This window comes from Lagenorhynchus albirostris, chromosome 20 (assembly GCF_949774975.1).
Source record: "Lagenorhynchus albirostris chromosome 20, mLagAlb1.1, whole genome shotgun sequence".
Classification (NCBI taxonomy): Eukaryota; Metazoa; Chordata; class Mammalia; order Artiodactyla; family Delphinidae; genus Lagenorhynchus; species Lagenorhynchus albirostris.
In genome coordinates, this window is record NC_083114.1 from 47,332,603 (window position 1) to 47,356,903 (window position 24,301).

Sequence of the window (24,301 nt, forward strand, 5' to 3'; positions counted from 1 at the left end):
TGAGATGGTACTTTCTAGATAATGCACAACCATCCTCTACCATTTTAATTTTATGTGTTTCTTTCTCCCTAAATTACACTTGGCTTTTCAGGAAGTCCTATGTACTTATCCACAAAATAATTATTCCATCTCTTATTGTGTCTGAATATAACGCTTAGGAAATACAGGTTTTCAAAATCGACCGACACTAATTCAAACCATGATTAAAATGACCTAAAAACTTCCTTTTCGGTATTTACAAAACAGAGAGGGTAAGCACATATTCACAGGTGAGGGGGGAAAACAGTTCCTCAGGTTCCTTTAGGAAGGGGAGCAGGCCAGAGCAGTTCCTTTAGGAAGTGAGCGTTCCTTCCCTGCACGGCTCACTGAGCTGGTGGCCGGCCACACTCTGACCTCTTCCTCTGTATGGGCTGAGCCCAGCCCTGCCCATTATTACCACCACCTGATTCTTTTCATCAGATGTTTCTAGTTCATTTACAGAATTACAGTTTGATCTCAACTGTCTACTTTTGCAGGATCTACTGATGAGTTTGTGAAAGTATAAAGATATCAAGATTTTATCATGTGCCAGGATGAACAGGCTTAAAAGCTGACAATTAAAATGTGGTCACTTATTACAAACCAAGGGAGGCTGATCTCAAAGGACACACCCCAACCGATACTCCTGGGGCAGGGAAGCGAGCGCCCGCAGCGTCCTGCAGACTCACCTGGCACTGTGACTCACCCTTCAGCCCGCCCGCCTGCCTGCTCCACCCCCCGGGCCTGCTGTCTAGATGGACCAGGAAAGGCTGGAGCACAGGCTCCCTCAGAACCTGCCAAACTGGACTGAGAAAGCTGCCGGGCATGGCTCCAACGGGCACTTGCTGATCCAGTCCTGGGATGGGCACAGGGGAAAGGGACAAGAGGGGCCTTTCTGAGCAGAAACTCCATGAGGCACTAACTCCAGGGTAAATTAGGAGGGCTGTGAAGCAGGAGTCTCTGGGCTCCCCTGCAAGCTGGTGGTTTCAGCGTATGTAAACTCATCAGTGATTGCTTGGGCGTATCCAAGACGTCAGGGAAATTCAGCCTCCATGGAGATCAAAGGCCCCAGGTGAACCACATGAGTTTCTGCGGACGGACGCTGCCACCAATACACGCAGCTGTGATCTGTCCCTATTTAAAATGAGTCCCAGGTCAGAAAGCTCGGTGTCCTAACCACCCACCTGCACTCTGTCCCCCCGACATTCCAGTTCCCTCGGGGGCCCCACAGTAGGGCTCAGTCCACCCCTCAGCTGCAAGCAGACCTGCATCACCCTCATCCAACAGGTGAGCTGCACAGGCCTCCACCCAGCGGGGTCGCTGGTCTCTTCAAAGCCCTCTCCCAACAGGCGCCAGCTCCAGGAAGTAACCCTCTCACCAAAGGGGGTCTTTCCTTTTCTGAATAACAGGGCATCACCCTGAAGTAAGATGTGCCGGTGCCCCTTCAGCCTCCAGGAAAATTGGACAGGAGTATGTGAAGGGCCGCCCACACCAGGAATCCACATTGACAGTCACGCCATGTGAGCAAGGGCCAGGCTTAACACTTACCAGCACTTCTGCTCACCGGCTGGTACTCTGCATTATAAAACCACTGCTGAGATTAGCATTGCGATGGCATCTGCTTTTGGGTGAAAGAGGCTCCCTTCCCAAGCCCAGGGCCTGCACAGAACCCTGCTCTCTGGCCCACGTATGCCAGCAGGGACAGCAGGACTCAGGACCCTATTTCTCTCCAAGTTGGCGACGAGGTCTTGTGACTCTGACGTTCTCACCTACGGGGCAATGAGAAGCTTCTCCCCGAAGCAGAGGACGTGGTGAGTGGTGGCTGCCCACCTCTGGGCCCAATGCCTCTACTGACCCTTCAGCCCTTGGCAATGCTTCTCCCATTGGGCTGAACCAAAGAGAGTCCCTGGAGAAAGCAGGGGCCCAGGTTCCTGCAACCTTCCAAGCTCTCAGCCACAAAGGTTAAACTGAAAAAAGAAGCCTTGTCGGGATGGTTTAACTCTGAAATGGGAATGACCATTTGGAGCCAGATTCCCCCACATCTGCTTCTGGCAGAGGCAGCGTGGCATTTGCAGAGCCAGGTCTGGCTTAGCTCCAGGCAAGCGTCCTTGGAGGAGTGGGAAGCCGTGACACTGAATGAGACAGCACCCAACTAAGGGTTCATCATCCTGTGACTGCTGATGTAAACAATGAGCAAAACACACTTTTTTGCTTCATTCTCTAGTTACAGAAGCAACTTCCAAAAAGCGGAGGAGCAGAACAAGAAAGCAGTAGGCAGCGCCTTCCCTGAAGCTGCATTAAACAGCAAACGATCTCACGTTTGCAGAGCAATGAGAGAGTGGGGAACGCACGCCCGAGGGCAGGAACAACGGACAAAGGCACAGGCAGCCTGGTCTCCGCAGCCAGGCCTCAGGCCACGGTACCTCCACAAGCCAACTGCCCTCCCACCCCACCCGTCCCCTCCCAAGGACGGACAGGACCGGAAGGGGTCAGACACCTTTACAACCTCCTGGGAAGCAGTGCGTCTCCCTAAGCAGGGGTCAGAATCCTCAAGCTGCTCTGCAGGCTCCTCCTTCGCGTGAGGGTAAAGACTGAGAAATACAGCCTGGCCACGCATCCGGAGCAGTAAACAGGTCTGAGGACCCTCTCCGGACCCTAGAGTGGCCCATGCCCTCCACGGCTTTACCCCGGGCCCAGCTGGCGCTCAGAAGGTGGGAGGGACCCGATGCGCGGACCGGAGGAGGATGATGTCAGGACAGAGTTGCCGTGCAGATGCTTTGAGACCTGGGGGGTCTCCTGCTCTTTTCACGGCACCTCCTTCGTGGCAGGCGGCCTCCAGGACCTGAGAACAATGTTGCAATCCATCTCCTAGGAAAAGCCATCGGATCAGTGTTACAACCATGACTAACCCAGAGGCTGCCGCCATGCTTAGCCACCTCCTCCAGCTTCTTAATCAACAACCAGAAGCAGAGACCTGACCTCCCTTTTCACGTCAAAGGGACTCCAGTCCAACAGGAGACAGGGAAAAAATTAACTCACAACATCACTATACTGAGGACACATCTGTTGTGAATTTTCCAGGGCACAAACACAGGATCCTAAAAGTAGGGCTCAGGCCCACGCGGGTGGCTCAGCCTGCTGCCCTCACTGCTCTGTCCAGGAAACCAGGGGAAATGTATTCTTCCAGCCTTGTGAGGCTGAGCTGGTTTTCACTGCACAGGTGCAGACAGTGAAGCAGGCGAGCCAATGCTGTCACTCCTCCACAGTGATTGGAAAATCATTTAACAGGCTTTACCTTGAGATTGCGGCCACGAAGGGCTTCAGTTCCTGAGGCTCGTAGGCCCGTGCGAAGGCCCAGCACACATAGCAGGCGGCGTCCCTGACGTTGGAGCCCACGCTGCAGGCGCCCCGCTTCTCCTCGTACGTCAGCGCCTTCAGGATCACGGTGACAACTGCACATGGGAGACAGAGACTGTGATGCAGCCAAAGCAGCACTCAGCTCCACAGACGCCGCACCTACTGTACCACAACCCTGCTGGCACCTCAGCCCCAGAGAGGCAGGTGTGAGCAACACACATGGTCCCACCCAAAGTCACTCTGAAACTCACGACCTGCTCAGAAAGGGCATCTGCAAGAAAAACACAAGTCTACCAGCTCAACTCAGGTGAAAACGTTTCTCAAAAGTTGCCCCAAAACTCCTAGAGAACGGCACGGACATGCCTGCGGGGCCCACCAAAGGGACGCTGCTGGGCCCAAGGAGACACAAAGGGACACAGAGGCCACCAGCAGCAAGGGAAAGGGCTGGCATTTCACGGGAGCAAGACGAGGGTGAGCAGCACCACCTGGGACACCTTCTGATGAGGAAAGAGTATCTGATCCAGAGGACACCGGACCCTGGAGTCCTGCTGTCAAGGGGACCACGAACGATAGACGGGCTTCTAATTCAGCCACAAAGCAGTTACCAGCTGGTGAGCAAGCTCGGAGGGAGGAGACCCCGTTACACAGGTGTCCTAGCTCTGCTCAGAGGGCATCTGTGACCTGACCGAGCTTTAGGGCTAAGAACTAGGGTGACAAAGCAAAGCCCATGGTCATTCTGTGCTAACTCCAGGGATAACCCAGATACATTTACTTACCTAAAACACCTGTGATATTTAAAGTAATTTGAAGTACATACAGATTGTCCTTCTGGTTCCATTTTAAAATGTTTCACTGAGTTTTTAATAGTGCACATGTAATTTTTGATTTTATAAAGAGATGAGAGAATTTAAGACACATGGTAAAAGCACTGTAATGTTTAAGGGAGCTGAAATTGTACTGTATTTACCTATTAAATTTATCAGATTCATGTATTTCAAGTATTTGGGAAAGGTTTGCTTATTAGAGACATGTACTTAAAAAGAAAATACAAAACACTCATGCATAGGGTTTTAAAAGTATAAAGGTACTGAATTAATTTTATAAATGAACAATTGTTTAAAGCCTCTTAAAATGATTATAATAGTAAAATGTAATAGAAATAACCCCCAGAAAATTTTTAACTAACAATTCAAAGGTAGAGTATTAATTTTTTTAAATCACACTCAATGAAATTCTCTGAAAGAACATGCTGAAGACTGAACATCAGTTCAATCTACTGATTCAAAACAGACAACGATGCTGCCATAAAGCACACTAAACAGCTCCCACGGTGTTTAGAGAAGTATTAAAAGTGAAAATGAAGGCTTCCCTGGTGGCGCAGTGGTTGAGAGTCCGCCTGCCGATGCAGGGTACAGGGGTTCGTGCCCCGGCCCGGGAAGATCCCACATGCCGCGGAGCGGTTGGGCCCGTGAGCCATGGCCGCTGAGCCTGCGTGTCTGGAGCCTGTGCTCCGCAACAGGAGAGGCCACAACAGTGAGCGGCCCGCATACCACAAAAATAAATAAAAATAAAGTGAAAATGAGTATCTGTTCTGAGAAGATGGCATGGCCGCACATGCCAGCTCCCGGGCACCAGGGCAGAACCGCTTCCGTGGATCACCATCCAACACTGGGCCACCGAGCACAACAGTGGACGGACAGGTACAGAGCCCACGCCCCCCAGGAGGCCAGGGGTGGGAGCACATTCTTCTATCTGTGCACACAGCCAGAGTCCCCCTGTCTCAGCAGCACCACCCCTCAGGCCACATGTTGCAGACACAGTGAGAGATGTCCAGGGTAGAACTGGAACATGGTAGCGTCCCATGTGGGGCAGGTGGTGCCCAGACAACTCATGCACGATTCTCACGTGCATGAACTGGTGTGAGCGTGTGAAGGTCGATGCATAAGACAGCAGGGGAGATCAACCACTGAACAAAGAGAACAAAGAAAGAGCCAGAGAGCCAGCGGTGAGACGGACAGGGTCACAAAATGCACCAAGTGACCAAAGGCACAGCCAGAGGGGACCAGCCCTCCCTGTGGCAGCCCCACCCTCTCAGGCACATCTGGACTGGGATCTCCCCTGGGTCTGGGCACCTCAATTCTCTCTTCTCTATCTTCTCTGTTGTAATCTGCAGTCTGAGAAAAGACACTCAAGGTACGGATTTAAGAAAAATGAAGCACCAATTATTTGCACATGCAACTATCATCACAGAAATTATCTTCCAAAGAAATGTACCTAGAAACAGTCTTAGGCAAAGAATCAAAAGAAACAATGGCAGAACTATGAATATTATATACAAATGTCCCCTCTGCCTTTTGCATCTAAAGACTTTTGATTCTCCATAGAGAGCAACAAAAAATAGATTTGATTCTGTACCATTTATTTTGTATACATATGATTACTTTTAAAAAGATTTGTAAATGTTCACATAAATTTACTTGAAATAACACAAAATAAATGTACTCCAAAATAAAAATCTCAGACATTGTGTTATCAGTTATATGCATCTCAACCAGGACTGAGGACCTCAAGAACATGTTTCCTCAATATTAGCAGCACCGCAAGGGCACCTGCACTCAAAGTTCTGGCCGGGCACCCACGCTGTGGACACCAAGGTCACTCACGCCTGGAGCTGGCCTTACTCCTCCTCTGTGCAGGCTGAGGACTCTAAACATGGAGCCACTCTCTTGCCAAGTTCTCATGTCTTCAACCCAATGGCAGTACAACACCCCACACGGGATATGCAAAGGCCCCTCAAATTCCACAACGTCTGAAACAAAGCCCATCTCACCCCCACATCCCATGTCAGCCAGTGGCCCATGCCCCTCTGGGGCACAGTTCAGGGCACAGTGGTCATCCCAGGGCTGCCCCTCCTTGCTTCCCTGTGTCCAGTCAAGGCCTACCCCACCCATAGCAGCCACACCTCTGCAGAGGACCCCTTCACTCTGGTCTAGCATCTCCCTGCCCAGCCCCTCCATCACTGCTGGACCACTACCAGCCTCAGCCTCTGGTCAGCCTAGTGACTCACCTCAGCACAGCAGAGTCCAAGCTGTCCATGGCTCCCTCTCGTGAGTGCCCCAGGGCCACTACACCAATTCCCCACTGGCCTCGCATCTCTCTTGGCCACAACCAGGTGCATGCCACCCCTCCCACCTGCAAAGCCCCCGGAGCCCTCTCTGCCTGGCATCATACCCTGGGAGCACCAGGCAAACTTCCCTGAGCAGGAGCCACTGAAGCTAACAAGGGTCTGCCTCCGCCAGTCAGCACACCAGGAACTAAGCTCAGCTTTCTGAAAGAGTACCTGTCCCTCTTTGTCTACCTCCTAAAACTGAAGCATACAGTTAAGACTCACAGAGCATGTATACCCAATGTTCACTGAAGCACTATTTATAACAGGCAAGGCACAGAAGCCATCTTAATGTCCAACAACAGAGGAATGAATAAAGAAGAGGTAGTGTACATATACACGATGGAATATTACTCAGTCATAAAAAAGAATGCAATAATGCCACTGGCAGCAACATGGATGGACCTAGAGATGATCATATAAAGTGAAGTAAGTCAGACATAGAAAGACAAATATATGATATCACTTACATGTGGAATCTGAAAAATAGTACAAATGAACTTATTTACAAAACAGAAATAGACCCACGGACATAGAACACAAACTTATGGCTACCAAAGGGGAAAGGAGGGAGGGACAAATTAGGAGCTTGGGATTAACATATACACACTAACAGATAACCAACAAAGTTATCTACTGTATAGCACAGGGAACTATACTCAATATTTTATAATAACTTTTAGGGGAAAAGAATCTGAAAAAGAATGTATATATATATTATATATATATATATATATAATATATATATATCTCTGAATCACTGGGCTGTACACCTGAAACTAACATGACATTGTAAATCAACTATACTTCAATAAAATAAAATAAAAAATAAAAAGACTCACGGAGCATGTATAAATGCCAAACCAAACCAGAGGACACTACCACAACTGTTTCAGATAAAGTAGTTAAATCTAATTAGTGATTTAAAAATTATTATCCAAACTTGAACTAAACCAAATCTGTAATGCTTCAAATTGGTCTTCATTTGTCTTACCTGGAAAAGTTCTAGTTTACCTGGAATTACTCCTAGTTTTCTAGTGTTGTTCATATTCACTCTCTGTTTTAAGAGCGTAGCCCATTCATGGCCCAATGCATGCCAAAACTAACAGGCTGTGGCACCTTGAGGCGAAGCATCGCATAAACTCGCTGTCACTGCCGCCCCAGATTCTCTAAAACCGCCACTTTACCCAGCTGCCCAGACACTTCTGGGGAAGATTGTTCAGCAACTCTATAGCCTGAGGGAAATCTGGATGCTAACCGCTGAGTCCCAATTTATCCGTCCATTGGACAAAATCAATTTCAAAATAGACAACTATGAATGACAGCGGTCAGTACTGTCCACTTCTACTTCAGGTGGACGTCGCACCCAACTACTACACTGAGAAATGCTCAGGGCCCCCAGGGAGAAGTCCACCTCCACAGGGACATGGCCCCACCCTCAACCTGCTTGCCTCTGAGGCCCCTGAGTGGCTGGGGGAGCCACCCCAAGTAATTGTGAGATGGCTCATGAGGTCGACCAGTCACGAGGAAAAGGACACGCACTGTCATCTGTACCCACTAATAGACGTCTGCCTCAGCACAACAGAGACCCCCGCATGGCTGACTGGCATTTATTGGTGGGAAAATCGGGAGACTAGGAGGTCCAACCATAGCCTCATCTGGCCCACTGCTCTGTCTCAAGGGTCAGGACCTGCGCACCCACCACCCACGTGTGGCTCCAGGTGCCAGTCTTCACTCGCTCCACAGACTCCTTGGCTCTGCTCCCCGGCCCATCCACTTCTCTGCCTCAAGGAATGGAAGAAGGTCAGTTTGTGAGAGGGCAGTGGGAGCCGTATGCTGCACTCGGGCTCAACCCTACTTGAGAGAGAAAAGATCGGTGAGAAACGTGGGCTCTGAGTTCTGTGTGGCAAGGTGACCCCCACAAACCCCAACTTTGGTCCCTGGCACCCATACATATGCATGTGATGTCCTTGGGTAGCTGCCTGGCCCTCCAACGACATGAAGGACTTCCCTGTGTCCTCCTGCAGCCTCCCACAGAGCTAGGTCAGAGAAGTAGAGACCCAAGCCCACCTGGGCCTCAGGGTCTCACTGCCAGCCCTGCCCACCCATGTGGCCATGCTGCTGTAGCTGCCTGGCAAAGCCTCCCTGGCAAGTCCCACCCCAGTCCTTGGCACGGGCAGTTTCAAAATCTTTCTCTCGAAAGCTCCAGTGACCCATTTATAACACCTGCCACAAACATTAGTGCTGAGATCCAAGTGCAGGTGAAGAAGTGCTGCCAGGAACAAACACAGGCCTCGCTGCTGGACTGGGGTCTGAGACAGGGGACTATGCAGCCACTGACAGCAACGGTGGGACACCTGCCTCACAGTCACTGGAAAGGAATTTGATTTTCATAAAGTAAAACAGCTCAGAAGGAGAGAAAGCAAGATGATGGATTTCTTCAACAAGAAAACTGGAAAGTGGGGCTCTCGGCTCCAATTCATCCCAAGGTGGTAGTAGGTACCGTGTCCCAGGGGTAGAAGGATGGGGTCGGGCCTGCTTCTGCTGCTCCTGGGCAAGGCCCATGGCTGCCCCCGACCTCTCAGGCCTTCACCAGCCTCTTCTGTGCGAAAGTATGCTCTGGGCTTCCAGCTCTGATATCCAGGGACAGGAAGACAAGAGACAGACCAGCCCCAGTCCATGCAGGGTACTGAGCAATCAGAGAGCTTTGGGGGAGAAGGTGGTGTATGACGTAGAAATAGTCTTTGCCCTAAACCTTTATAAGAAGTCATTATCAGAGAAAAGAATTCAAAAACTAACAACTCTTTCCAGATCCAACAGGTTTAAAATACAGAAAACTCTTCAATAGCATTGAACAAAGACCTTTCTCACGGTTCCAATTACACACTGCAAATACATGTCAAATATATAAGATTCCCCAGAGGGCTTCCTTTTGGCAACCCAGAGTCCAGCAATGTAATTTAAATACCCTTCTCTCTAGACAGCATGTCATTTGTCTAACACCAATCGCCTAAGGACAAAGCAGCCTCCAGGTGAAAGAAACGACTTAACCCTCAGAGCACCAAGTCCCCACTTGCAAGGCTTACAAATGCACATCTCCAGAGGTCAGGAGGAACCCAGTGTACTTTTCAGCATCCACAAAAAAATCATCATACAGCCAGCACAGAAGCTATGTGTTTTGATAAGTAATGAATTATACTAATTTAAAAACAAACTCATCACATAAGGAATATCACTGCATGGGGCCAAGTCTCCCAGGATCACTGGGCCATGTCTCCTGAGATGCACTAGAATATCTCCCAGGATGCACTGGGCCAAATCTCCCAACACGCCCTAGAATAACATCTCCCGGGATACACTTGGCTGAGTCTCCCGAGATGCCTCTGAGCCTGGCCACATGATGGCACTGTCTGGGGAGCCAACACTCAGACCACGAACCTGCTTGCCCAGAGTCTGAGCCCAGGAAAGTACCAGTTTCCCGGGAGCAGGTGTGGCCATCACCACAGAACTTCTACTTCATCCACCAATACAAACAGCCATCATACCTTCCTAAAGAATGCAGTCCAACTTGCTCAGAAAAAAATACGTTGAATTTGCTGGGGGAGAGGAAATGACGGACAGAAAATCTGGTTCCACAGACATGTAGTTTTTGGTTCCCACAGGACATCTGAAAAACTCCCAAAGGCCCTTAGCTGACCTGTGGGCAGCACTGCCAGCCACAGCACCAACCACTCAGACTTGCATGCTGGCTTTCCTTGGAGGGTGAAGGACCCCGCCCCACAGACACTGGGAGACCCCAGCCAGGGCTCGTCTCCGCAGCACATAACGGAACGGGATCTTAGCAGCATCCTGTGCGGTTTGGGGTGGGCCCCTGGTTACGCTCTCCCCCAGGTGCCTGAGCACACTCACCTGCCACAGTGGGAGCATCCATGAAGCCCTCTCCCTTTCCACAGAAAGTCACATGGCTGTGCTGGTCCAAGAGCCCTCCCACGCACCCTCCCTATGAACAAGACCCCCGCCACCACTGCCCACAGTGCTTGGCTCAGAGCCAAGGCTCAGCTGTCGAGAAGCCAGGAACAGACGCTCTCTCACCAGGTGCTCTGAAAACACAAGTTCCCCCCACAGTGAAGCCCACAGTCCAGGCTAAGTGGGTACAGCCATTACTGTGATGCATATTTAGCCAAGATAAGGACTCTCCTCACAAGAGAAACACAAGGCAAGACAGAAGGAAGTTACTGTTTTAGCCGGAAAAGTCTTGCCTGAGGGCAGGACCTTCTGAAATGCTTAACACAATCACAAAGCAATACTGAGGCAAACAAGAAGCACCTACTCTTCCATCTGATTGTGCCCTATCCCCTCGGTGTACAGGGCAGTTCCTGCCACATCACCTGCTCAAAGGAAGTGATTAGCAAATATTCCTGCATAAAGCATCTCAAACCTCAGTAGATCAATACACTTAAACTTTCAAAGCAAATAACAAACGACGTAAATGTGGTATAACGGATAAAGATGGGATGGCAAATACACGTAAGGAGTTCACATATATCATACGAACATCCCAACCTAAAAAGAGGAGAAACAGCGGATGAAGAAAGTTGAAAAAATGTGAACGTTGAAAATGAGGACAAGAGAGCCATTTCTGAAGATCACACGGACAGAACCTGACTTTCAACGAAATCCCCAGACATGCATGTTGATGCAGCAGGCCATGTGGCCATGACCCACCTTGACCCACCCACAGGGCTGTGGGCAGAACACCTACAAGCTGACCCTGAACTAGCAAGTCCATTGCCAGACACCTGTCCTGAGGAGACGGTGCAGGCACTGGTCTATGCTCAAGCCACTCACCATGGACTCAGGAGGAGCAAGTAACAAAGTGGTGAGGGCAGCTCTGCAGTCAGACGGGCCTGATCCTGTGTGCCTGGGCCTCCCGGGGAGCGCCCCCAAGTTGTCACGAGAGCCGCACTGCTGCGACCATGGTTTGAAACAGCAGAAATAAAGCCCTGCTATAACGGGGAGGGGGAATGGGAGGTGATTAAATACAACAGAACCATTCAATGCAACTCAAACTGCCACCCAAAATAATATTAAATGACAGGAGGACACTCAGAACCCCCAAGTACACTATACTTAGTCAATGGCTCGTGTGCTGAAACCAGTGACAATCAGTACTCACTCTGGGCCAGGCCCTTGTCCAACTAACCTTGAGAGGTGGGGAACTGAGGCAGAGGGGGACAGCCCAGGACTTGGACTGCATAGCCAGCCCATGCATCACACTGAGAGAGCCCCAGATCACTCATGCTCACGACCCCCATCTGCCACAACATCAACAGGGCTGATCTCCAGGCAGCAAGATTCCAGGTTTCCTTAGCTTCTTCTTTATGTCACTGTCCCAAGTGTCCATAATGAACATACATGATCCTCACGATCATTAAAAAAGACAATACAACACTTTAAAATATGGTTCCACACTTTTCCACTATTCAGGGGGCACTGATCCTTCTCAACATCAAACACATTTACTCCATTTAGAAACCATTCCTACGTGGAACATGGATCACAGAAGAGAGGAGGACAAATCAAAGAAGAGTAAACATTAAAACGACCTGTGTGCTCACTTCAGCAGTACATATACTAAAACTGGAATGATACAGAGACAATTAGCATGACATCACTTATATGTGGAATCTAAAAGATGACACAAATGAACCTATCTACAAAACAGAAACAGATTCACAAACACAGAGAGCAGACTTGGGGTTACCAGGGGAGAGGGGGTTGGGAGAGGGGGTTGGGGGAGGGATGGAGTAGGAGGTTGCGGTTAGCAGATGTAAGCTATTATACACAGAATGGATAAACAAGGTCCTACTGTATAGCACAGGGAACTATAGTCAATATCCTATGATAAACCATAATGGAAAAGAATATTAAAAAAAAGGAATGTATGTACATGTATAAGCAAATCACTTTGCTGCACAGCAGAAATTAATACAACAGTGTAAATCAACTATACTTCAAAAAAAAAATAAATATGAACTACCAAAAAAAAAAAAAAGACTTCCCTGGCGGCACAGTGGTTAAGAACCTGCCTGCCAATGCAGGGGACACAGGTTCAAGCCCTGGTCTGGGAAGATCCCACATGCCACAGAGCAACTAAGCCCGCGCGACACAACTACCGAGCCTGTGCTCTAGAGCCCGCGTGCCACAACTACTGAAGCCCATGCGCTCTAGGGCCCGTGTTCCACAACAAGAGAAGCCACCACAGTGAGAAGCCTGTGCACCGCAACCAAGAGTAGCCCCCACTCGCCGCAGCTAGAGAAAGCCCACGTGCAGCAACAAAGACCCAATGCAGCCAAAAAATAAATTAATTTTTTTAAAAAAAGAAAAAAATTTAAAAAACAAAAGATCTGACACCAGTTGAGGTGACAGAAAGACAGAAGGTAAGCCGCCCACCACACACACAGGGGTCCTCCTCCAGCCCACAGCAGCCCACCCCACCCCAAGCGGGTACCCCACCCAGCCCACAGTGGTCCCCCCCCCTCACCCTTGGGGGTGGCCATGACAGAATGCCAATAAAGCCAGATGGCTGACAACCTCTGAGGCCATGGATTCCTTGTTGCTGCTACCACAGCATCCACCCAGGTGAGATCGGGCACGTCTTTCCTCCCCTTCAGCTCCCTGGGCTCCAAAGAGGTTTAAGGAAGGTACTGAAAATCAAAGCAAGTGCCCAATACAGGAAATGCCACTGTGACTGCCGTGGTGAGTTTCCACGAGGCTGGACGAGCAGGTACACTTTCCACGGGAACTCCTGGTTAGACTGTTTATAATAAATATCTGGTGTCTACCCGGTACAGAAACAAACCGTTCTAAACCAGCTGGTTCCAAGTAACCCTTTGAGTAACCTTGGGCTCAAGGTGCTCAGCCAGTTTACTCGACCTTCTTCGTGGGACACAATGCCGAAAACACAGACTTCACATGATCCCAGGTGTCCAAAACTTTAAATAAAGACCTCAGTCAGGAGAGTGCTTTTCTTTAAATAATTAATTTTTACATGTCACTTTTTGGACTGTACTGTAAAATAACCTGAACAAGTATCTTTCCTATTTTAAGAGACAATCTCACATCTTTTTTTAAAAAAAAATCAATTAAAATACACCAACATGTTAAGATAGAACATAAGCAAAAGCACCTCCTCTCTTGGGTACAATAACCATCCAAGAGGACAGCGGTGGCTCCCTCCAGAGCCCGGCCCCCCAGGGTGCTACTGCGGAGGCCCCACCCCAGGACTTCAGGGGGTTAAGATCTTTAACTTGTCATGACTGAGGTCAGGGGTTGACTTTCCAGCCAACCAGTGTGGCCTGGTAGTTGACCTCCTCCTGGTCCAGGTCTGTGCCCACGTCCCCACCATGCCTCGCCCCCTGGACGGCTGACGTGTGGTCATCCCAAGGAGTGGCATGATGGGTCTGTACAGTGTGAGACAACTCAGTGCTGGCTGGCACTTCTGACCGTGGTGAGGCCGGCTGTGAGTAAAGAGATGACCTCTACAGTACTAGTTCTCTGGCGCAGGGGAAATGAGCTGCCGGTCCCGTGAAATGAAACACAATTTCCATGTGCTATGAAGATGACGCTGAACATGAGGCAAATATGAGAGACTGAGCAACTGAGCCTTCAGGAGGGACGAGAGGCCTCCAAGGAGGAAACGGAAATCATGGGGTCCCCGAATTCCCTACCCCCAGGCCCAGAAACAGGACAACCTGCACCCTCTGCCACCACCACCCACTGAGTAATAAACAGACAACAGGACAAATCGACAGGGCTTCCCCACAGCCACCCTCCAGGGGCCAGCTGGTTCCAAGCAGGCCAGAACAGGAACCGATAGCTGGACCTCCATCAGGGAGCACTCACAGGGCCATCTGCCCCATCAGCACACTCGGGTGCTCAAAGAACTACTGAAGAAGGACAGGAAGTGTACCCACCGCAGAAGGTGAGCAAAGACAGGTGGACAACAGCAGTGAGGACAATGTCCCGGGTAGACATTGGCATAGGACATAATAGGTTTTATATTCTGAGGACAAACTGCACTTTCCATGAAATCAAGATGCTGGACCCCTTCACAGAGACCTGGAAGAGCAAGTGAAGTTAAAAGGCACATGGAAGGTTCCTCGTCTTTCTCTCCAAGAAACGAGCCCATGAAGAAGACTCCACGGGAAGAGGAAGGACACCGTGCAGCATTCACTTCATTTAAGATGCTCCTAAGGGGCTTCCCTGGTGGCGCAGTGGTTGAGAGTCCGCCTGCCGATGCAGGGGACACGGATTCGTGCCTCGGTCCGGGAAGATCCCACATGCCATGGAGTGGCTGGGCCTGTGAGCCATGGCCGCTGAGCCTGCGCGTCCAGAGCCTGTGCTCTGCAACGGGAGAGGCCACAACAGTGAGAGGCCCGCGTACCACCCAAAAAAAAAAAGATGCTCCTAAGAACAGACTCAAGGAACATTTCTAGCATTGAAAACTGTGATGTGTACATGACAGAGACATTTCTCTGTTTAATCCTGATGGTGCTATGTTAGCTCACTGACCTGTCCCTGACTGTGAACCGGCATTTGAAAGGCTTGAGGACCACACCTCCCCTTGAGTGAGGGTCCCCCGCCCCGAACCACGCCCTTCCTCCCGTCAAGGTGGTCCAGGCAGGCATCAGAGTGCCAGCATGTGGAGAGCAGTTGGAGCACAGCCCCCAGAGCGGCCTCCCACCCACACCATCTAGCACACTGCCTTGCACACAGCAGGTAAAAATGTTCTGAGTGAATCAGAGTGTTTCTCCTTCTTTCTCCAACGACACACATCCCTCGCAATTTTTTAAACTGCTTAAGCCATCCCTCCTGGAAACATTTCCCTAATGTTTCACACAAGCATAATCTTCTTTATAACTGAAGGATAATAGATACCTCTCTACCCCCCCCTTTTTTTTTTGTGGTACGCGGGCCTCTCACCGCTGTGGCCTCTCCCGTTGCGGAGCACAGGCTCCGGACGCGTAGGCCCAGCGGCCACGGCTCACGGGCCCAGCTGCTCCGCGGCACGTGGGATCCTCCCGGACCGAGGCACGAACCCGCGTCCCCTGCATCGGCAGGCAGACTCTCAATCACTGCGCCACCAGGGAAGCCCTCTCTACCCCCTTTGAAATATACTTACCATCAGTAATCTTTCAGCTTCTCCAAATTTTATGTATACGAACAACAGAGTCTAAAACTTTTGGAGGAAAACCTCTTTCCCCCTTCCCTCGCCCACCTATCACCTAGCCTAAAGAAACTGTGACCACGCATTTGGTCTGGGAGTAAGGTGAGTGCCTGGACACTTTGTGGACGATACAAGGACAGGGACAGGTGGGACCGCGGTCTGGTTCTCTCACCACCAGCCCCTGGGCTACTGGGAAGTCACAGAAAGAGATTAAGGTCCAATCCTCACTTCTCCAACCACATTAACAAGCCTCCCAAAGAGGGAGCATGTGAAAGCAAGCAGCTACTCTCCATCCGGGTGACCTGCCCCCACGTCCCAGCCACTCTGAAGGAGCAGAAGAGCCGCAGCACAAGGCGAGACTGCCTGCTGAGAAGATCTGCTAAGGAGGGCCCCCAGGCCTGGGGTGGCTGCCTGGATGTTTAGAAACCTCCGCAGGTAAACTGATTCCTTGGCCACGGTGGGAACCAAGTGCCTTAATCTAGCTCTCGGCTGGCAAACAGTTCCTAAGCTGAACATCACAACATCACCCCACTGCACTAAAAGTCAAATAAAACTGCTTAGAAATAATCCTCAGAAAAATACAACCTTCTACTGACAGACTCCCTTTTAATTTTTTCAACCCCGAAAACCCAAATTTTCAGTTTCTCTAAGATCAAAACATTCTACTCCTTCTAAGTCCCCGACAGGCCTCCCCCGATCTGCGAGGAGGAAGAGCCTCCCAGGAGAAGGGAGCGGGCGGCCCCCGAGCCTCATCCCCACTGGACCCAACCCGGGGCCACCCGCCCTGAAGAGCCTGCGGCCGCGGCACACACTTCCCGCTGAGTCAGGGCTATGCATGAGCAGCTGTCACCTCATCAGCAGCGGTGACGAGCAGCCCCACAGCGCCTGGAGCGATGCCATCGAACAGGGGCTCTCTCCTCACTCGGCTGTGGTTTATTAAATTCGAACTAGAGGACGCCAAGTGAACCCAGGGGAAGCTGTCACTGGGAAAACACAGGCACGAACCCATCCCACTGATGTCGCCCACACCTGGTCCAGATGCCCACCATGTGTCCCAGGGGCCAGGACTAGGGGACAAAGCTCTCCCACCACCCCAGAACTGAGGTGAGATGTGAACTCCCATGGGGGCAGCCTGAACCCCCAGGAGGAGGCCCCGCCCTCGGCTGACACAAATGTTTCTCACTTTCTCAGTCCCGGCAAAGCCGGAGCATCTCCTGGTTCTCAGCTGTCACACTGGGTGCTGGCTCCCCAGGGGGCCTGCCCAGCCTTAGTCTACGTTCTGTGTCAGAACTTTCTTGTCAAGCCACCTAGGTAATGGTTCTTGTCAAATTAAACTCTCGTGTGATCTCTGAACGACCCTCCTCAGGGAGAGATAACAAAGGCTCTTTCCATCCCTCTGCGCTCCGCCTAGGACACAGCACCAGGGGACCAGTGCCTGTCCGTCCTGTCTCTTTGTCCAAGGCCACATGAGGGGGCGGGACGGGGGAGGGGAGCTCGGCTGTGCCGCTGGTGCAGGAAACGGCCACAGCTGATGACAAAGTGGCCCAAGTACAACAACTTGAAAGAAGCAAAAACAAGCGCTCCGGAGAATTAGAGGCTTAACCAGGAAGTCAGGGACCAGTTCTGCCACTGACTCACAGCCTTGGATTCCCTGCAGCAGTGCCCAGACCTCCACTGGCCCCAAGAGTGTCCATGGCACAAATGTCAGGACTGGCAGGCTGGAGGACCATGCTGAAGGAGAACCCACCTCACCGAGCTGAGAGTCACTGGACCAGACGTGCGGCCCAAGGTCAGACGGCCAGGACGAGGAAGAAGGGTGAATGTTAGACAACAGGCCACTCGTATTTGATTGATGACACGCCCACGCCTGGCTGGGGCCAAGTTCTCTGAAGTTTTCTTCTCTAATCTCACCACCCAGGTCACCGCCTTGGACAGCTGGGACAGGGGAGTGTGGATGGCAGACTTCTAACCACAGGCCGAGGATCTTTCACAGCCAAGCTGCCTGACCTGCCCCAGTGACCTCCCACACTGACCTCCCAGGGTGACGCAGACCCTCAGGCATAGGCTATGCCTGCACAGCAGGGAGAGGTCCCACCAGGTAGGGGCAGAGTGTGGCCTTATCCTCCCTTTGTCCAGAAAATGGCAGGTCCCCCCCACCACCACGGGCCTCTCCCGATGACGCAGCCCAGGCAGAGCTCCATCCTCACTTCTTCAGCCCCCAAGCACCTCCCTGCTGCCCGCTGCACCCCCGCAAAGATCTGGACCCACCTCAGGCTACACTTCGACTCCCACAGTACCCAAGCACAGGGCAAGCAGAGAACCCTGCAGCAGGGCCTGGCCTGCCACGCAAGAAATCAGGCCGGTGCGTCTTCTCCTGGAGTGACCGCTGGGCTGCTCCCCAGGGCGCTCCTGCAGCCTCACTTCCTGAAGCCTGGGACCAGGGTCCCACCGGCGTGTAAGGCAGAGCAGCAGCCCCACGGCTTTCACGGTGGGGGCCGGGTAGGGAAGCGCCCAGGGGGGTTCCTTTGGCAGCGAGAGCCACTGTGCACCAGGCAGCCTCACCCATGGGTGAGGGCATGGGGCAGCACGGAGAGGGCACGGCTACCTCACCCCAAGCACACTATACCAACCTGATCCTGGGGCCACATGCCCACCCAGATGTGTCACCAGGAGACCTGCTAACACGCTACTTTCATGAGCAGACCTGAAATTCAAGTGAAATGGACACTCTAGCTGTCTTTCCTGTGTAAGTAACTCCCCAGTCAAGTCGGCCAACCTGCACTGGACTTTAAACACCAAATGGGCCTGCTGCTAGCAGGAAACAGATGATAAAATTAGGGAGGTATAGAAATAAATTACTTTAGTAGGCAAAGGGTTTTCCCAGGTAGCAAGGTTTCTCATTAATAAATCCAGAAAAAGATTTTCCATTAAAATAGCATAAATATTATCAACATGTCTAAAATAATGAACTATGTGGACAGACATTACTTTCTGAGCACACTGTATATAACACACAACCAAATCACTTTATATTCATAAATGTCACAATCTTAGTTTTGACCCAAACTATGAATTTCAACTCTTAAATATAACATAGGTAAAGCCATATTATACAGGATGTTTTGTAATTTGCATGGCTTCTATACATGTGTTAAGTATAAATTCTAAACACATACCACTTAGAAATGCATAATACTTCTTTCATCAAACTATAAATTCTTTCATAAACAATCTCAATTCTAATTAAAGAAGTATCAAATATTTAAAAACAAAAAAATTAAAGATACCCTTTAAAAACCCATACACGTGCGTGTGTGTATATGTACATATACAAATACACATTCACACCCCAAAACTGCACACGTAAAAAGAACTCAAATGAAAGAATTAAAACAATGGTAAGGGGGATTTCTTTGGCAGTCCAGTGGTTAAGATGCCACGCTTCCAATGCAGCGGGCGCAGGTTTGATCCCTGGTCGGGGAACTAAGATCCCACATGCCTTGTGGTGTGACCAAAAAAAAAAAAAAACAATGGTGAGGGAATTCCCTGGCTGTCCAGTGGTTGAACTTCCGTACCTTCACTGCCAAGGGCAGGGGTTTAATCCCTGGTCAGGGAGCTAAGATCCTGCAAACCTCACAGTGGGGCCAAAAAAAAAAAGTGAAATTTTTACATCAAAAATGACACAATATAAGATCAAGAAAAATACACAACCACAGAATTGGTGAAAATATTTGCAAACTGTCTACCTGATAAGGGTCTAGAATCCAGAATATACAAAGAGCTCATACAGCTCAACAACAAAAAGACAAACAACCCAATTTAAAAATGGGCAAAGGACTTCAACAGACTTTTCTCCAGAGACACACAAATGGCCAACAAGTATATGAAAAGATGCTCAACATTATTAGTCATTAGGGAAATGCAAATCAAAGCCATAATCAGATACCCACTAGGTTGGTTATAATTTTTTAAAAAATGGAAAATGACAGGTGCTGGTAAGGGTATGGGGAAACTGGAACCCATGCCCTGCCAGCAGGAACGTAAAGCAGCAGCATACTCACAGCAGCCAAATCTCCATTAGCTGACACATGGATAAACAAAATGTGGTCAGTCCTTATGAGCTGAATCGTGTACCCCAAATTCACATGTTTTAGTCCCAAGCCCTAATACCTCATAATGGGACTGTATCTGGAGATGGGGCTTTTAAAGAGGTAATTAAGGTAAAATAAGACTACCCGGGTGAGCCCAAATCCAACAGGGCTGCTGTCCTTATAAGAAGAGGCGCTCAGGACACAGACACAGACCAAAGGGCGGACCATGCGAAGACACAGCAGGAAGGTGGCCATCTGCAAGTCAAGGAGAAAGGCCTTGAAAGAAACAATCCTGCCAGCACCTTGATCTCAGGACATCCAGCCTCCAAAACTGTGAGGATAAATTTCTGTTGTTTAAGACACTCAGTCTGGGTACTTTGTTATGGCAGCCCTAGCAAACCATACTGTGGAGTATTCTTCGGCCAAAAAATGAAATGAAATACTGACACGCGCTTACAACATGGATGAACCTTGAAAAACATCATGCCAAGTGAGAGAAGCCAGTCACAAAGGACCACATGCTATATGATTCTATTTATCAGAAACAACTAGAATAGGCAAATCCACAGTGATAGAAGGTAGATTAGTGGTTGTGCAGCACTGAGGAGGATGGAGGTTTCAGGTGACAGCTGAGGGGCATGGGGTTCCTTTTGGGGTAATGAAATGTTCTAGAACTGATTGTGGTGATGGTTGCACAACTCTGTGAATAAAAGCCATTGATTTGTACACTTTAAATAGGTGAACCATACGGAATATAAATTATATCTCAACAGACCTATTTTTAAAACCTCATAGATAGGTAGTTATTATCCCAATTCATCAAGAAGGATACCAAAGCACAGATAAGTTACCTTTCTACCTCTACCGGGGTCAATTTTGGTTAAGTTATATTTTTCTAGGACTGTCTATTTTGTCTGAGCTATCAAAGTTATCAGCAAAAGATATTCTGGACATGTGGCCTTTATTCTCCACAGGACCTGTCTCACAGCCCCCATCCGGTGGTCTTACTATTATTTATATGCTTCCCCTCCTGCTCTGTCAATAAGCCGGAAGTCTCTCAGTCTCTCTCTTTGGTAGGCCTTTTGGCTGTTGATCCTTGTAGACCTGTGTCTTCTCCCTCACTCATTTCTCATGCTCCCTTCACTGTCTCCTCACCTCTTCCCTCACTCCTTCCTTGGCAGTTTGAGCCTTTCTTCTCTTACAATATTCTGGGGCGGCAGGGGAGGAAGGGTCAGCAGCAGTTTCTACAAAGGGCCAGAGCCCAAGCATTCAGGCTTTGCAGACCACTGGCTGCTTCCCTTTTCTTTTTTTTAAAACAATGTTGAAAAAAGGAGAAACCATTCTTGGCTCCGAGGCCATACAAAAACAGGCCAAGGCCAGCTTGGGCCCGCGGGCCATAGTTTCACAACTCCTGCTTAAGGTTTTAAATTTCCCTGTAAGTACACTACTAGCTGCATCTTGAGAGTTCTGATACATAATAATTTTGTTACTGTTCATGTTTACCTTTAAATTTTTATTATAAAATTTCTATTGGGATTTCTTCTTTGATTCATGTGTTATTTAGAAATCCATATATTTTCAAACTAAAAATTCACATCATACCTTTATCCTTCTGTATCTGCCTTTTAATTTTATTGCTTTGTGGTCAAAAAATGTAGTCTGTACACCAGTGGTCCTCTGAAATTTCTTGAGACTTGTTTTATGGTCTTACTAGTAAACGTGCAGCATTTGTAAATGTTCCTCTGTGTCTTAAGATTGCATCCCCTCAACCACAGCTGCAGAGCCCTACACAAACCCACGGAATCAGGCCTGTTTTTCTGTTGTCTAAGTCTTAGACACAAGGCTCCCTGCTATTCTATTTCATCCCACTATTCTATTTCATAAATGAACTGTCAGCAATCAAGAGAGGTGTTCTGAGCTCTCAAGAGGACACCAGATTCGTCCACTTATCCCTGCAACCCTACTGATTTCTGCTTCTCACAGCCTCAAGTTTCACGAGGAGTCAAAGCCCCAGGGCTATGTGCACCACCTTGACGGGGATGAGCCCAGGCTGAGGGACTCACAGGAAGCCTGCTCCAGGCTGTCCCCTGAGTCCTGGAGAAGCATTGTAACCAGCTGCCTCAAAACAGGTGGAGTAAAAGGCAGTCAATGTAAAATTACACAAGAAAAGCACACACATGAGGGAGAGTCTGCAGACACCACAAAAGGATCAGAAGCCCAAGCACTGTGGACAAAAAACAGAACCTAAAAGACAATATCGGAAATACAGGCCTAGAATATTAAACACATAAAAAGAGGAATGGAAACCATAGTGAAGAAAAGAGGAAGATTTGAAAAAGAACCAAAACAATGTCTGGAAACAAAAGGGGAAAAGATTCATGCTGTGGATGGCTTTCGACAGTGACCTTGGGGGCCTAGCTTGGGAAGCGAGCCCAGCCAGCGGAGCTTTGCGACACCACACGCATGAGGGCCGGCAGCCGGAGTCAAGCAGAACAAGGGAACGAAGGGGGCCTGCCCTCACTGTCTTTAGTCTGTTCACGGCTCTTTTATTGCTATGTTTTCACTGACGTTATTTGTAGCATGAGACCAAAAAAAAAGTCTGTGTGCTAATTTTTCTCCTTGTCCTTGTTTACTTTAACCAAGTAACTTCTACACATGGTTGTGAACATATCCAGAGATGACAGGTAAAAAGCACCTTTTAAATACAAATTCAGGGAATTCCATGGCAGTCAGTGGTTAGGACTCTGCACTTCTACAAGCAGGGAGCACGTGTTCAATCCCTGGTCAGGAAACTAAGATCCCACAAGCCACGTGGCATGGCCAAAAAAAAGATGTTTTTAATTTAATGAATAAATAAATACATACATACATACAAATTCAATAAAAGGAGATAAAGTGCCACATGACCTGCCCCTGGAAAACCGTAACAAGCCCAAGGAGGGATGAGTGAGGACCCTGAAACACAGGCATGATACTGTCAGGCAGACAGAGGGGAAGAGGTGAGGAAAGCTGTGGGAACCCTCTAATCTTGGCCCAAGGTCACAAACCTGAATCAGTCTCCCAGCCGAAGACAAAACAAGCCAGAGCTCACGGTTTCAAGTTTCACTTCAGACACAGAAGCCACAGCCCAGATCACACTGGGCTCCAAGACCCTGTCCAAAGCAGAACCCCTCTCCCGCCCTGGCCCCCACGCGGCTTCCCGAGCCAGGAGGAGCCCCGGGTCCAGCTCAGCTCTGCTAGGTTCCACACCTCCCTGGGGGAAGGCGTCATTGGGGAGGAGTCGCGGGAGCTGCAGGCTCTGGAGCTGCAGGCACTAACGCTGCCCACAGGCCACACACACTGAAACCGGTAGCGCCACCAGACACTGGACAGCCTGGCGGGAAGGAGGCCGGTGTGCTCCCCTCCGAAACATAAAGTAGTTCCAGTTCCATAAATATTCAAATAGTGGCATTACTAGAATAATAAGCAAATTAAAATTCAAGTAATGTATTACACATCTCAGACTTCAAGTTACAAATGAATTCCTCTGCTTCATCATCAAAGGAAGGTAAACGTCCAAAAATAAAACTATCCCCGAACACTCTCACACCCCTTGGCCTGCCTCATCAGACAGCTAAATAAACTCTACTTTCATTTCTATTTTTCAACTGTTTGATCAGCAAAAATAGATTGATACCCTCAGGGTTTTTTTTTTTTTAATGAGAAACCAAGTACATCACCTGAGAAAGACGACCATGGTTCCAGCTCCCGGCTCAGCTGGCGTGTGCCCCATGCTCCCCACGCTTGGTCTCATGGGCCCAGCTCTCACATGTGCAACAGGGGAGGACCCTGAGGGCCTGGTGGGCTCAAGCCCAGCCCCGGCACAGACCAAGCTCAGCTCGAGCGAGGTCCCAGGCGCCAGCCACCTGCGGGGCCCGTGGGGGCAGCCTCCCGGCACACGCGGGCTATACCAGGACAACAGTCCCCCCGCCCCACTGCCGGCACCTCTGAGCAGCACAAGTCTGGGGCGGGAGCCGACGAGCAGACGGGCTGCAGGGCCAGAAGAGAGTCCAGGAAAGCAGCAGGACCCTCCAGGGCAGGGCCTCCCCTCCATCTTCAGAAAGATCCTGCCTTGACCAAGACACAGAGGCCAAATGCCAGCAGCAGAGCTCGGCACCAAGACGCAGGCAGAAAGGAGGACGTGGGAACAACGCAGGTCCCAGGGAGAGGAACCAAGCAGGAGGGGCCCAAAGTGGGGCCACCTCAGGACCAGTCCCCCTGGACAGGCTGCTCCCTCTGGGGCCCCAACTGGAAACGAATTATAGTCGAGGGACCCTGATGAGCACACGGGCCTGAGGCGCAAAGCAGGAGTGGGTGCGGGGCAGGGTGGTCAGCACAGGGCGGGGGGCAGCAGGGGACAGTGTCTGTCCTCGTCCCCCGTACTCGTTCTCCAACCAATGA

General features: G+C 49.9%; 1 protein-coding gene across 2 annotated transcripts in view; it reads right to left on the bottom strand.

Moving 5' to 3' along the window:
- Window positions 1-24,301, bottom strand: part of TBCD (tubulin folding cofactor D) — a 177,047-nt gene that overhangs the window by 72,578 nt on the left and 80,168 nt on the right. For both annotated transcript variants that reach the window (XM_060132925.1, XM_060132924.1), the window contains exon 14: window positions 3,314-3,470. In XM_060132925.1, coding sequence (XP_059988908.1) covers window positions 3,314-3,470 — 157 coding nt within the window. The remainder of the gene's footprint in view (window positions 1-3,313; window positions 3,471-24,301) is intronic.